Source organism: Patiria miniata, unplaced genomic scaffold (genome assembly GCF_015706575.1).
Source record: "Patiria miniata isolate m_02_andy unplaced genomic scaffold, ASM1570657v1 HiC_scaffold_13, whole genome shotgun sequence".
Classification (NCBI taxonomy): Eukaryota; Metazoa; Echinodermata; class Asteroidea; order Valvatida; family Asterinidae; genus Patiria; species Patiria miniata.
Window position 1 is genome coordinate 10,295,076 of NW_024037051.1, and position 16,347 is coordinate 10,311,422.

The 16,347-nt window shown below is 39.1% G+C and overlaps 1 protein-coding gene across 3 annotated transcripts in view; it reads left to right on the forward strand.

The window, feature by feature from the left end:
* The first annotated feature begins 338 nt into the window (after positions 1 to 338).
* Positions 339 to 16,347, forward strand: part of LOC119721241 (tensin-like) — a 74,096-nt gene continuing 58,087 nt past the window's right edge. Inside the window, exon 1 of one of the 3 annotated variants that reach the window (XM_038191211.1) lies at positions 339 to 470. In XM_038191211.1, the coding sequence (XP_038047139.1) occupies positions 444 to 470 (27 nt within the window). In that variant the 5' untranslated portion in view covers positions 339 to 443. The remainder of the gene's footprint in view (positions 471 to 16,347) is intronic. The other 2 variants (XM_038191214.1, XM_038191215.1) reach the window with 2 other exon arrangements.

The window sequence follows — 16,347 nt, forward strand, 5'->3', positions numbered from 1 at the left end:
AATATAGTAATACTGCACCCAGTAATGACCTCCCTTCCCCTTTTCCCCCAAAAAAGTTTCTGGGACTGGATTTATTGCCCCAAGCATTTATACCATGGCGATCCCCTCTCTTTGCCCCAGAAGATCAGGTTTCCAAAGAAATATGTGGACTGTACACTATAAACCCCTGCACCTCTGCACTGCTATTGGAATAGGCCCTGTGGGCAGTGTAATAAGTGAGCGGACGTTGCAAAGCGTAACCCACTCACTCACGTGGAGAGGACCCATTGCATGCATTGGTAGAAAGCCTCATCATCAGTTGGTTGGTCAGTGAGCGTTATGTTCAGGTGACACCATGTAGATCATCTGTTGTAGTTTCTGTTTCCCTGGCCCGCGTGTGCGTGTGTGTCCTTACCCGCACTTTGTATTTTGGGAGAATACCTGGTACGCATTGTGTGAGAGATATGGGAAAATGCCTCACCACACTCAAGGTAAGTGATTGATAGAAACATATTCATCTTGGGCTGCTTTGGAAAAAAAAAACACAACAATTTGTAGCACTGCTGTGTTGTAAGGGATCCGTCATTGTCAGTCACACAGCAACAGTACAAGAACAACAATCTGTGACTTGAGTTTGTTTATAAATCGGATTCTGAAAAGTGGGGGGGGGATATTCTATATTTGAAAAAAGGTGTACTGGTACAATAATTTAGTTCTGAATGAGCTTTGTATCACTGTACTCTATGCATTTGTAGAGAAGTATTGAGTTGTAGTGTTCCTAAGAATTGTAATAGTACAATGCTTTGAAATGTGATCCCACTGTGGATTGTCCTGTCCATAAGGTTGCATGTAGGTCTCCATGTGTAGAGCCATATGATTTACTCTTGTATTTAAAGTATTGACAGTGGGGTTTTAGCATGTAAAGTAACAGAAACACATTTCCTTTTGTGTTGTTTTGCAGATGGACTTTTGTTGTGCTTGAGGAACACAAACTGCTTAAGGCATCAAACATTTAAATTTTGGTTTCAGATTTTTTCCCCATGTCTAGCCCTACGATGTATTACTTTATAAGCAAATTTAGTATTTCAGCAACAGGTACAGGTACACACAGTGTAAAACAAAGTATCGGTAGTTGGTACATGTACATTGTACATTAATGGTACAGTCAAATGGTATGTTTTGCGATACACATCTTTTGCAAATATAATAACAAAATGCTGTTATTTTCCTTGGGCCTATTTTGTTTCTAATTTTTTCAAATTTAAACAAACGTGTTCCTGCTTCCGTCAACAGGTGCTGGTACATTCTTGATTTGCATAAGCATTTTGAATTGAATTAGCAGATGTACAGTGTGTGTGGGTTCATTGGAATTTGTGGACCATACGGTATTATTCTCTAAAAAAGTGCATGTGATACTCAGTTTTGTAAAAAAAAAAAAAATTATAATAGATACATGTATTCAGTTGGGGTTTTTTTTTGGGGGGGGGGTGGTTGTATTTTTTGTTCCCTCAGGTACCGGTATTGTGTATTAATTTGCACATGTACAATGCAAAAACACAAATTGTTTTGCTGGACTGCATTACACCATCATATTTTCAAAATTGGACAGGCATGTCAAAATTGTATCCCTTTTGTCCAGTTTGACATGTTGAAAACAGTGAGGAATTGCAGCTCTGGTTTTATTTCAATCACTCTCAAATAACCGAAAATAGAATTAAGAAGATGAAGTTTATGTTTCATTTGGTCATCAGTTGCATCCCAATTCACGTATGTATACTGCACCTGTGCAGTTTTTCCTTGTGCCACTTTCCTTTGATTGACCTTAAACTCAGTGGGGGGTGGGTCACTTTTCCAGTACTGTTGTAAACACACCACATAGTGACCATTCCAATGCTGGTGTAAACAGAAAAAGAAAAAAAATCTGCCTCCCTTAATAGTGCTTGAAACATTGAGCATTTGTACATACATACTTACTACTTGTACCGGTTTTTTATACAGTGGAGGATATGGTATTTATAGCTGAATGCAAGAGTAGCAAGTTATGAATCTGCTAAAAGCTCCATGACAAATCGCCTGTTTTCAGGAATTCTGCTCCCATTCATTGATCCATAGAAAATATTTCAATGCAATTCATTTGTATTCAGTTCAATTTGTTTTCCAATTTCACAGTTCACCTACTGTGCAATATTGGCCAGTTCAAATGCATTCAGTTGAAAAAATAAACACAATGAGCGGTTTCCTTTGAAAAGAAGCTGCGTAGAAATATGAGGTTTTTGGGGGATGAAAATATTGTCAACAGGATGTGTGTTTATTTGTAAATTATTTCTGGTTTTTGTTTCTTTGCCATTTCATGAAGACTAGTCATTTCATTTAAGACAAGTCTAACCTGTATGACACGAGTTAGGCCTATGCCAAGCTTACAATGAGTCCAAATATTTCTTACTTGCAAAAATGGCTTGTACTGCAGTATAAAATGCCACAGTTTGTCAAATTCTAAAGTATGCAAACTTTTTAACTGTTTAAAAAATTGATCAACTAAACAGGAAACAAGGCCAAAATCATATGTCAATACTGAATTCTATGCAAATATATGCTCGCTTACTAAATGTCATCAAATGGTTGGGATCACTTAAATTCATTTGTTATAATTACACCCACTCAAGGGAGTGGACCCACTATTTTTTTGGACATAAAAATAAAATGATATCAATTGTCATTCCTTCTAGAACTATTTTCACACATGGACTGGTCTGATGAAAATATCAATGACGACAAAGAAAAAGCAAAACAAAAGGAGAACAAAAAATTAAACATAAACTAAAACCCATAGCAGCAAAGTGCAAACGACGCAGTTCATTCTGTATGCTCAATTTGCTTGTATCTAGATCTGTCATCTATACTTCTCCTCACGTCATCGAATAACAAAACAAAAAAAAAGGTCTGCATGAACCCATCCATTTTAATTACAGCCAAAATGAAGATCCCCTCCTGTCCAATTGATTTCAGCCTTGGTGAGAGAGCAAGCAAAACAAAATCCAGCCTGGAAATAGGTTTCACTGTCATTACCATGCCCGAAAATAAATAAGCTGGGATCTTTTCAGGCTATGTGGAAACTGGAAAGGGAGGATAACAAACAGATATATTTGGAGCCTGTTCAAATTCCTGATCTTTTCCCCCTACGCGTTGCCGAGGCTATATTTTTTGCCCGGAAAATCCGATTGGGTCAGCCGAGGTGGAATTTTGTGCGGATGTTGCCAGGAGTTTGGGAGAGAATGCTACATGTAAATTGACAGACATGCACAACTGCTTTGAGCCTATAGATTCTAACTAAATGTTGAAATTTGATGTTTAGTAGGTTCTTTAGTGGACGTGGGTACATTTAACACCTGCCTTGGGCAGTCATGTGGAATGAACTTCTGACTTCTACTAAAACCTAAATGTTGCCGAAATACTTGGAAGAAATTTCATACAATAAGGTCCTGTTTTTATCAATCTTACAACAGGTACATGCGCTTCCATAGAGAACGACATGTACTTGTTTCAGAAACTTTTTGAAATAAAATAAGAAAGTGTTGCTTACACTACAGGCATGTGGGAACATTTAAAAATTACCCGGAAAAGAACTTTTAAAACAAAACACTTTGCTCAAAAGTGACTACATTAAAAAATATAGTGGTGGAATGGTATACTATACATGTACCGTACCAAATACCGGTACCATGTGTGAAACTATTCCAACTGAAATTTTATTGTTTGGAAGAAAGGCGGTTTTAAACAAAAAATTGAGACGCTAAAGATTTTTGAGACGCTAAATTTTCCACAGGTTACAATTTAGTTGTTATGCACCCTACTTTAGCAATTTTTTGCTTCAAAAAAAAAAAAATAAAAAAAAAAAATTAAAAAAAATGATCCTATACATGTACCGGTATACATACCTTTAAAATTGTCACTTGAGTCTTTCATTGCTCATTGTAGATATGTCTGGAATGAAACTGACAAGGGTGGAATACTATTTCACATTATAAGCTTGTCAATACATATTATTTATGGAGCATCTCAGAATAGTGTGGAATGCATTGACCATCCTGCTTGGAACACCGCCAGTTATGCTTATTAAAGAATTTGAAATCGTGTATGAAATGCGTAGTTTACTTGAGATGACCCGTTGGAGTTTGGAACATTCATAGATGAGCAGAGTTCTGGAATACACCTCCTTTTCAAAAGAATTTTTGCCTTAAACCAGCTTATTTTCTGATATTTTTTCAAATCTTTGACTTCCAAGGCATCACATTATTCTTGTGTTTTTTTAATGGCTTACTGTATAAGATCAAACTTTAAAAAGGCTTGTTATGAAATAGGGAAGACAAGACAAGCCTAGCAAAGCTGGTCCCAGAGTACACACAGTTCTATTCAATTGATTAAGAATGGCCATTCACTGCAATTTTTTTTTTCATGCATCTGGTCTACAACAATGGGCCAGATTTAGCCCATTTATTCACATCACATGTATTGGGCAATCCCATACTGCAGGACTGCCCGGCTCACAAGTGACCGTAAATCAGTGAGACAGTCAGTGAGAAAAGTGCGAAGAGGACGTTAGGCTGGCCTTCTGGGACCAGCAAAAAGTGAGAGCAAAAAGAAACTCCATTGTTGCTGTTATAAGTCATGTTGTCTTCTATAGTTCTAAATCATGGGACTGCAGATCACAAGTGTGAGAACGACCTTTCAATTGCGTGAAAATTTCGCCCTTGGTGGATTGTGCCTGTTCAACCCCACTAAACCCTCTCATAATAGATCCTTCGAAATCACCAGGAGGTTTTGGAAGGTTTGGCAGGATAATGAATGTAAAGCCCGGCCTCTATTCTCATAATGATGCCTCCTTGAACAGTTGTCGAGAATGTGCAAAATTTGCGTTCATGATATATGGATTTTTTTTTGAGAATTCTTCTTCTTGAAGTCCCAAACAAAAATACCTTGGAAGTTACAATAAATGTAGGCTTATTCCATTAGCAAGTTTGTGTTACATTTTAATGCACTGTACATTATTTATTCCTTGGTGATCCATAAAACCATGGAGACTAGTGCTAGGGTGGTACAGGTATTTAAGGATAAGTCGCAACATTTTGTATTTTTGAGCAGCAGTTTTACAATTAAAGCTCATCCACTATTGCATGTAGTCTTGGTTCAAAGAGGTCCTTAGTGGTGCGATGTTTCAGCGCTATTGGACTGTACATCGACTCACCGAAGCGGGCGCCCTCATGCCCAACAGGCCAGGCTGCAAATGACGTCTTGGGAATCTTTTACTTCTGCTCGGGAAATTCCGATCAATTTTTATAGTTGGATCAAAAATGTCGATTCACGTGGACACGTACGAAGCTATCAGTACCTTGCAAAACTACCCAAAAATCTTCAAATCAGTGCTCTTCATCAATTTGTATGTGCTGTATTCGACCGATCCGTACGGTCAACTCTCCGGTCAGGACCTACCGAGTACCAGTAGTGCTATCCCATAAATGTGCACATGTACGTTACGTCACCTGACTAAAAGGGCTTTCAGAACAGCACTTTTGTTTCCACAAGTGCGCATCCGCTTATATTTTGCATATTAAGTCGCACCCTATTGTAATACGACATTCCCAAGATGTTCTTTGTGTGCGCTTCATCAACCACGTCAGGTTCATGGATGGGAACAGAACGCCCTCTATCGGGACAATGTACGAAGCGCATGCTGCTGTGCGGTACAAAGGCTGTACCGTCTATTGTAAATTATCCGGCTAAGAACATCTTGGAACCAAGACTATAATCCACTATCAGCAATACAAAGGGTAACACTTCTCTGTTTGCTCTGAAAGATATCCTGGTGTGCTAATGGTTTGTTGATGTTTCCTGAATACCAGTTGGTGTGAGCATGGTGTGAGATATTTGTACTAACAGCTTCAGCTGTCAGCAGGTCCCTCTCTATGGCTATCATCTGACCCCTATAATCTGATTAAATGTCTGGCACACTTTGCAAATCAGAACATCACTTATCCACACATCAGTTTCTACACATGTACAACATAAATATGTACGCACATACATGTACATATACATTGTATAAATGTACAGTCGTAACAGTTGTACGGATAACATTGAACAGTCTGTATAGGTAGTTGTGTAGAGGCCTAATACGTTTCTTGTACATTTTGGAAAGTAGGCAGACACTTTTTGCACACATCATGTACGTAGTACATATGGATCTGGAACTTCGTACATGTACAATAAGTCCCTGCTTTCTTTAGATTAAAAAAACAAATTCTGTCCCCTTTCCCCCTATTCTTCGTTTTTTGCTGGCCTTCTTTCGAAGGCTGCTGTATCTTTTTGAAAAGTTAACTCAAAGGTGGAATAACATGGAGGAAGAATAACCAAGAAATACAACCCTGAAACAAACACGTACCGGTACATGTACATGACGTTCATGTACATGTAAGTAATGTGGATACCAAAACATTTAGCAGAGATGTCAAGTTCACACAAAAGCTGGGAGCATGACAATGCGAGCAGCAAAGGCCATAATAATGTAACGTTGGTGGGCCTTGGGGACAAGGGTGTCTCTTTTTGGTCGATGGCCTTGAGGTTGTTATGGGACTATAACCAGAAACATGTTTCATTGAACCACAACTGTCATTCACGCAGAACCACACTGCGCGGCGCTATACGATCTTTGCGCAGTACCAAAGTCGCCAAAATGCTTAACCCAAACACGAAAACAACCCCCAAAATATATTTTTAGAACAATTTAGTGAGTGAGCGTGTCAATTGACTCTGAGGCAAGAGGCAGATGCAAGAGGCGTGATACTTGGTTGGTACAAAATGCACACACTGGATCAGCATTAGCAACTACCTGATAGGAGACAACTGACAGTGCAAGGAATGGGTTTATCTTTCATGGAAAAAATTCAAATCACTACAATATAGGCAAACAAATCAGACTGCAGTAAACAATCCCGGGACATACCGTTATTTCGTTTTACTGTTTTGGAATTCCTCAAAAACAAAAACAGTAAACGAACCATTGACCGTTTTACAGTTTTACAGTTTTGTAAAACGGTCAAACGGTATTAAGTCACACAAAAATAAATACTCTTTGTTGTTGTTTTTAATTGTAGAAAGCGTTAAACGGTTAGTTGCTTTATTTTTGAGTGTTGTTTTACAAAATCATGACAATGACAAAACGGTCAATATAGTCTTGCCGACCATTTTTTGATTTAGGATCGGCAATTAAGCAATGCACCTAGGAATGTTAATGCATCCTTGGGATCGACTCATTGCCTGGGCCCTCCTTACATTTGTTCTCACAACAGAATTTGCGAATTGGCTATTGAAGAGCCGCGTCGACTTGAACTCCAATTTCCTTCAAAATATCTGCAACTTCTTCAAACGTCTTACCATCCTCCATTGTGAAAAGTAATGTCCTCCTTTGAAATTTTCCTGCGCCATTTTTGCCTGCAACTCTTTAAGCCCCCATGAATCGCATGAGAATTAAGGGGGTCAGGGTCCGCGCCAGGAATCACACCACGTATTAATTATGCCGAGCCAACACTTCTTCGTGTAAAGCATGGCCCCCTCCACCCCCTTGCCTACCGCCACAAAATGCACCACGGACTGTTAACTATGACACTAAAATAAAAAAAACATTATTCAATACTGACCGTTTTGCTGTTTCTCAAAGTTATTTGTGTAAAACTGTAAAACAAAAATCATTGATCGTTATGCTATAATGAATTTTACTAAACTTATAAAACGGAGAAACCGTATTTATCTTAATACCGCTTGTCGTTTTATAAAACTGTAAAACGACAAAACGGTCGACGGTTCATTTACTGTTTTTGTTTTGGAGGAAATCCAAACGGTAAAACGAAAAAACGGTATGTCCCGGGATTGTAAACCTCTGGACACCTCACTTACATGTTCATAGTACAAACAACATACAGTAGTGTAAGACATGCAGGGCGAGTGAAATGCTACAGTGCGCACCCATGGAGTGTACATTAGTTGAAGGTTCATTGACCTACATGTGCAATGTATACCTGTGCACAATATCAGAAGTACACATGTTCACATGTTGATTGGCCCTTGGGTGTGGGCCTGTAACAATTGGACAGTTCACGATTCATGAATAGATTCGTGACGTACATTGTACATACATGTACATGTAAATGTGTACGTGTACATGTGCTGTAATCTGGGCCAACGTGAAAGATTTTACTTTAAAAGTCATTACAAGTTACATGTACCGGTACATACTTTCTTTAAGTACATGTACATACATGTCGAAAGAGGTCCAGTGGTTAACATTTACAATGTAATTTTGTGTGATGAGTCTCTTTTACCATTTCAAATGAACACACATCTAATACACAGACTTAGGAAGTAAATTGTAAGCGCATTCACATACATGTACATGTAAAGCCGACCCTAAATTTCAATCACTGCGATTCACTGATAGCTGTGCCTACACATGTAGCCGGAGTGCCCCACTCTAATCAAAGTCTTGTCTGTCACCAACTCCAGTGTTATTTCAGTGCTCCCCTGAATAAAGGTAATGTACACACGTATGTAAATTTACAGTATGCACTGTCTTTCATCCTGCCTGCTTTACATGTTTGTGTTCTGATGTCATCTGAATTTGATAAGTTTACGAATGATTTAAGTCGGTCAGATTTGCTTTTAACATGAGTTTAGACACAACCTGTTGGTATAGTAAGAAGTAAAAATATGTACAATTAGAAATTTGATACAAACCCCTTTCAAAAATTGCCACTGTCTGTGTTTCTTGAAAAGTATTCTTTCCTCTTCAGGTTGACAATTTCCTTGAAAAAAAAAGACTTGGGAGATTAGAGAAATATATACTTACAACATTTAGTTCTTAATTTTCCCCAAATAAAATCTAAAATATGATTATAACATGAACATGTGTCCATCTTTCCCCGAACTCGAGGGTTGGACTCCAAGATGATCATGTGTATACTTGGCCAGATTGCCTTCTTCCACTCCACTCGGTTCAATGCCAAACTGGCATTGATCTGTGGTCATTGCAGGTAATTGTTGATGTTCCATCTTTTCTTTGGATGGCCACGTGAATAGTTGCCAGGGATCTGGTAGTCGAGGATCTTTTTTGGCCAGCTGTCCTCTTCATACACTTGAGGGTGACCAAACCAGTGAAGGCGACCCTGACAACCACCTCATCAACAGCAGACAGACCAAGTTGGCGCCTTAGCTCAGCCATAGGTTTCCTGTCAGAGGGCTTTGCTGAACAAATTACTCTGATGGTCATAGGATGGCCTTGATAAGATATGTCCATCCTACCGGTATGTGGCAGTGGAAGCTTTTGTTTTACCCTTTTGATCCGTTTTGTTCCATTGAAATTCTGCAGGTCCTTGCTCTATGGTTGGACCTGTACATGTAGTTTGGACGGTTCCAATGTCACAATCATGTCATATTCACCCTTTGCACCCTTCCGCCATAGGCATGCAGAGCCTCGATCTGGCAACTTTAGGCAATAATAGCCAGTTCAGTGATTCCCGTGTCGAGGTTGGCTATATTTAGTGTGTAAACTTGCCAGATCGAGGCTCTGCATGCTTAGGGCAGAAGTGTACAAAGAGCAAATTGGGTCATGTCACTACACTGATGAAGATGATTTGATTCTCCCTATACGTACCGGTATATAATTCAATCAGCATTAATACAGATTTTTAAAGTGAAAATGGCTTTTTGGTATACATGTACTCATGAAAATCTTTCAATATCCTCATGGCTTTATAGGATCTACATGTACGATGTTTGCATTAATTAAACACTGTTTCAAATTTGTTTCATACTGAAGTGATTTCACTTCAGTTTGAAGATTAAATCAATGTTCACTGAAGCTGTACGTGTTGGCATAATTACTGGATCTGTGGATATTCATTTGTATTTCCCTGCTGTTGAAAATATCTAAGAATGAGCCAAAATAAAGGAGTCTTTGATGCCAGATACCGATACATACATGTAAATTGCCAATTTAATACACCAAATCGTGTTTAAATCCAGTGTCAGTGTGGAGACCCAGCTACAGTACATGTAAACCTACATGTACGGTATGTATATGCTTTTAGTTTTACAGCCATTTGCATTACATTTGTTCATAGATGTAGCCACGGACTCCCCAGTTTTTTAATTTCCCCAATCCATTATATCAAACACTCGTAATAAGTGAATGTGGACAGTGGATGCGGCACGGATGCCCTTCATCATCACCTCTGTGCCCTTCATCATCGCCGCCTCCGGTTTAGTGCACCCTTTGCTCTGAAACAATATAAAAACCTTCCCTGAGGGCATAGGATACTATCTGGAACCTTGCACTTTTATGGCCTATCGTCAAGGCTGATTGCTATATGGTTTTAACATATTGCTGATTTGTGAAAGCGCGTAGTATTGGTTTCTTATTGTCGTTGATGCCTCATTACCTTATGCTCACTTTTACTGCCTCGTTGGTTTTGCCTTGCTATTTTTACCTCATATGTACATGTATGTTGTACATGTAGATTTTTTGTGCTCGATTGTTCTCATTATTGCTGCATTGTTTTTGAAGCCTCATTTTTTTTGATCTCGTACATGTTTGTTCAAATTGTTGCATCATTGTTTTGGTGATGCCCCGTTGTTAATGCCTTTATTGTTACTGATACTGCAGTGCATTGCAGATTTGCCTCATCTTGTTACCTCATTCAGCCCTTTCACATACGTATCATCTCGTTAACCCATGTTGAAATCAAACTGGGATAGGTTTTGCAAATTGTTAACACAACAGTCTCTAACAGACCTGCCTGAATTTTGGATCTTCTACCCAGGTAGAGCCTCTCAACCCTGGTCCCGACAAGGGTCGGATTCTTTCCAGTGAAAAAGGGGTTCCCTGTGTTAAACCTGGATCCAACACAGAGTTTTGGTATATTGTGAAAGAAAGACCCTGTTGATGTTTTGTTGGAAAGTGTACTTTTTGACTCCTTAATATTGCTGATAAAATTTTCTTCGTTGTCTCCCTCTTGCTGCCTGATTGATAATTAGATTTTTTTGTTAGATCCCAATTTTTGTTGGAACCTCATTGTACCATACAACATGTGGGTACTAAATTCCCTGTAATTTAAAATAAAGTTATATTTTGAGCATGTCAGCATGAACATGTACAATCTCGGTATGTTGTTACACATCTTGCACTTTGTGAAATTTAGGCACAACTCTGTCATTTTTTTTTAACAAAAACTTTGTTTAATAACCCCCTAGGGTGTGAGAAAAATTGTATTAAAATTGGAGGATTCAGGACTGTTAGGGTTAATGTGTAAACATGTCTCAATTACGCATTTTCTTCTCTAAACTAAAGCGTGTTCACTTTTTAATGCATCTTTATGTACTCGGTGACACAAATGTACACATCCGCTAAGAGACACTCTGAAAGCAATAAAGCACTCAAGTGCAATCACACTTGACTGAAGTCATGTGTACCTGAGTTCCAGATCAACACACACTAAATATAGGCTGCTGCAACATGTAAGTAGGTCATGGCCAATTACAAAACCCAGGACAGCGTGCAGATTCCGTAATAAATCCCCAAGTGGCAGTCGTTCAACTGAAAACTGCCCAGCCATAATCAAATACCACAAATGCGCAGTTTGTGTTGGATGCTTGGTGCAAAACCAATCTCATTATGGGTATTATCAAATAGAGTGCATGGTTGTGTAAACGGGGAGTGCAGTGGAGTATGTGTTTATAGGACACGTTCATGTAGTTCAGGAATGTGTGTTCCAATCCTACCATGGATGATGTGTATCTGGGGCCTTTCACACTGTCCAAAAGCTCTGTGTTGGGCCCGGGGCCAACACCGAGATTTCGGGAAACCCTTTCACACTAGCAAGAATTCAACACGGCTGCTCCACGGGTCAGGTGCTCTTCACGGGTAGGCCTTGTGTTTTCCAACCATCTTTCGGCAATGCACTCTTTTCGGAAATGGAGCAGTATGGATTCTGTATGTAATACTCCCCTCAGTGTCGACAAACAGAGAATTAAGACGGGCGCTTAGTTTAAACACCATTTTCGCTGTGTGCCTTTGCTCTCATGTAAAGACACTTACTGGCGTAATTTGCAGAACTATCAGGAGATGTATTTGTCTGAGCAACTCCAGTCGAACCAATGTGAATTTGGTTTTTCAGACAGGCAAACTTTTTGCACTGATCTAGAGTCGTTACAGACAACTTCAGTTGTTCCTTAACTGTTTCAAAGGTCAAACTGTACATGTAGGCCTACTTAAAGGTACCGGTACATAGAGTTTATCATTTACAGCTATCCAAAAGGTAACGGACAAAATTATTGTTGAAATGCATACCGGTACTTGGTTTAAAGATAGCAATGGCAAAACTCCCCGTGAAATTAGATGCTAGAATATTGTTTTCTCAGAATATACTGGTACATGTACCGTACCAGTACAGCATTCGCTGAGCTAAAACTTCCTCAGGTTAGTTGTTAAGCACGCTTCTTTAGATTTTGAACACTTTTGTTGTTTCAAACCAAAAAAAATGCACAAATGACAAATGATACTCTACCTTTAATTCAAATCTTAGGAAATGTTTGTTTTGGTGTGACTCTGAACTCCTGAAACTAAATGGGCACTATATTCACAAGGGGCTTTTGCACCCTCAGATGAAAATAAGTTGTGCATATTCCACGCAATATTAGTGATCATGTTGCATAGCGCCATCTACTGTCACTGCATGGAGTCCATGGATCACCTGTGAGTCTGGAATGTGGGTGTACTGTTGATTACAGCCGAGCAAGTCTAATTAGGTTTCCTACATCCGACTCCCCAGGGAAGTAGAATGGATATCTAGGGCTGGCAGTAAGCCAATTATAGGATCATGATCGCATGCACACAGAGCATTTGGATCCTTGGGTCCTAAAAGCACATGCATGAATTTTGGTTCTCAAACAAGTTATTTACATTTATGTAAATACGAGAAAGAAAGACTTTGAGTTTTTAAGTTTCATCAAGCACTTCTTGCATTCATAAAACAGTCTAGGCTTTTAGCTAACATTGAACAACTACAAGTTTATTGTCAAAATCATAAGGCCAAAAAAAAAAATAGTTCTGCTTCCGATTACATGGCATTTGAAAATAGGGTAGGTAGTTAGGGAATTTTTTTGTGAATTTTTTGTGTGTACAATCATATGGAGGCGTCTGCGTGTAGTCAAGGGTAAAAGGTAAAAGTTGATGGTTTTGGGTGTTTTTTCTCATTTTTCCATTAAAAAAAATTAGGGTAGGGGGTGTCAGAATAGGGTAGGTAGGGAAACCGGAAGCAGAACTATATTTTTTGGGGGGCCCAATTCAACCTTCCTACTACATACATGTAAGGACTAAGGATGTCTTCATGTGTAAACTTTTTATTTATTTTTTATAGGCCTACTTCTATCCAAGCATGGCCAATTTGGAACACCTTACAAATACACTAATTATGTAGATTATAATCCTTCTTTGACTGTTATGCATACATTGTAGGCTTTTTATACCACAATGGGATAATAGCCAGCGAATGTTGACTTATGATGTGCAATTGTTTGGACCGTGTAATGTTTACATACTGAAGGGATATATATAGCACCTACTATAAAATGAATGTACATGTAGGGCCCAAACTGTGTGTGCCATTTGTCAATAAAATGTCGAATGAAACCCCAATTGTCCCACATCACAGCTGCCAGTATCACGTTGTGCAACCTGAAGATGATTGGTGCAGAATCTGTACCAGAGATGGCGCTGCACAGTCCTCACGAAAAGAGCCAGTCTGCAACAGACCAGATGTAGCCAAGTCCTCACAAGCCAATCACAAACCATACAGTCTCAAGTGATGACAGGGTTTTCAACTGGAAGTATTTTGATATTGTTTCAGCACATTACCAGATGGCAAAATAAAGCAAACACTCTGGACAAAACAGGCAGCAATGCATAATGATGAAATTGGGAAATGAAAATACGTTACATGCAGTACAACTATACATGAAAAACGGATCATTTTTAAAATAAAAAAAAATCAGCTTGCAATCTTTACTGTGGATTTTGTAATTATTTTATTTCCACGCAGTGGCTAAAATAAAAATGGTGGTCCATGATTAATAGCGATGAGCGTTTAGATACATGCTTGATGAAAGTAGGTGTCACCCAAAGCCCCATTCAAAATAGCTCAAGGCTAGACTTGTTTTGATCAACAGCCCGTGTTTTGATTTAAGTCTTGAGAAATCCTTGGAGTAGAGCAAAGGGTATCAGTACATTGGGCTATTTGGTCTGTACACACAGGCCTACAACGTGTACTAATGTAAGGTATATCAGTGGGCACACTAAAGGCATAGCAATCACAACTCCATGTGCATTATACCCAAAGGCTTTGGTGAAGCCAGGAGTCATGGTTTAGCCTCTTTGGAAGTGTCCAGCCAGTCTGCAAGCTTGGCATACCACAGGTCTAAATCAGGTACTTCACATTCTGCTTCCTATTGTGCGCCCAGGGAATGTACTATAGACTTATCAAGTGGGACATAATAGGGAGCCCTATCTAGTACTCTGGTTGTTTTTTTGTGGACAGTTGTGATGCAACTGGGTCTGGTGACAAGTTGGCGGTAGACCTACATTTCTCTGGCCGTGATACTCCAGTTTCTCAGATATTTTTTTATCAGTTTACACTGACAGGTAAGTGAAGTCACAGTAAGATTAGAGAATAAGCTATGAATGATGTATCTGTGGTTATGGTATGTGGAGGCAGTTTACACGTATATTCATCAATTGAAGTTGCAGTGCATGCATGTATGATGCATGTACATGTACATGTACATGCTTTTAGTAGTTTGGAATAGCTCTGCCATGTATTTTGCAGGGGTAATTACCAGTAAGATGGGTTGGGTTGGGGTTCAGTTGGGAGTTTGGTTGGGACATGTCAGTATTTTTCGAGAACACTACCAACACGTATGAGAATGGAGGAATGAGAAGGGATCCGGATGTAGATGTAATGAGTTGCCATTCATGATTGACATGATTGAGCAGGTAGTAATTAAACATTTACATTTATATTACCACCGGTATTAACTGTTAACATTTGAAATATTTTGGTTTTTAGATTTTTAGAAGTTTTTGCTAATTACTAATTATAGGAATTCAGATACAGTGTCCCATCTTTTCTACAGTGTATCTAAAAAGAAGCAACTACCGGTATAGCCTACAAAAGTACCTGTAACATGTTTCTGTTTGATTTTGAAAGACCTTTGAGAAACCGGTCTGTTGAATATATACACCTAAATGTATTTTTTTTTTCTTTTTAATTCTTATTCAGTGAACAAATCAATTGTGTGTGACTATTAGGTGCATTTTATACAACAATGATATCAGACTTGTGTGAACAAAACCTAAGATTTTAAAAGGTCCCGATTAACCAGAAATTCTGAAAGAGTAAATCGTTTGCCCCTTGGGATGTGTAACAAGACACGTTTATACCTGCTATTTTGTGGAATTCAAAGCAACTGACCTACAAGTTTCAGTGGTCTAAGTCACGTTATTGACCTGGTGACTGTGCACTCGGTGACCTTCTCACTCCCACTCCAATGTCAGAGAAAAGGACTTGTCGGGTATGTGGATCCATAAAGTGAACAGCTTTTGTCCTGACCTTAGCAAGGAACACAAAAATTGAAATCGCATCGTCATTCCCAATTTCTTCCAAGTACAGTACCGGTAGATGTACGGTGCATCACTACATCATGTACCGGGTGCGTTTAATGTACCTGAGACTTGGAGTAGGGGAAATTAAAGATTATTAACCATTTCGCGCCGGATGACGTGTATACAAGCAAAGGTTTTGTGGTTTTCTGAATGGATGATGAATAAACACGGAGGGAGCGAGGCCGGAAATATCTATCAGTGACCCGCTCACAGCGAGCGAGGCTGGAAATATAAGTGTGCAGCCCGAGCCGGGTGATGGCTCAACCCGCCTTGCTTGAGGTCGAGTGAAAATTACACTGTAATCCGGCGCCTCATTCCGTTCTTGTCAAAATAATCCCAGCACGAACTGGTAAAAACTCTTCAATAGTCATGTACGCCTTTTGCATACATGTATTCCTGTGCCTTAATAGGCCATGTTACATGTATCACCATTTTGTGTGTTTATTTCACCAAATCCACATACATAAAATGCACATGTAGGCCTACATCTTAACATGTTAATGTGAAATGCATTGCCCATATACTGGTAGTTTGGCAGATGAAATAACCATGCAACATGATGATTTAACAAGCAACTTTTTCTGAGCCGCATATCCCGTATGCAT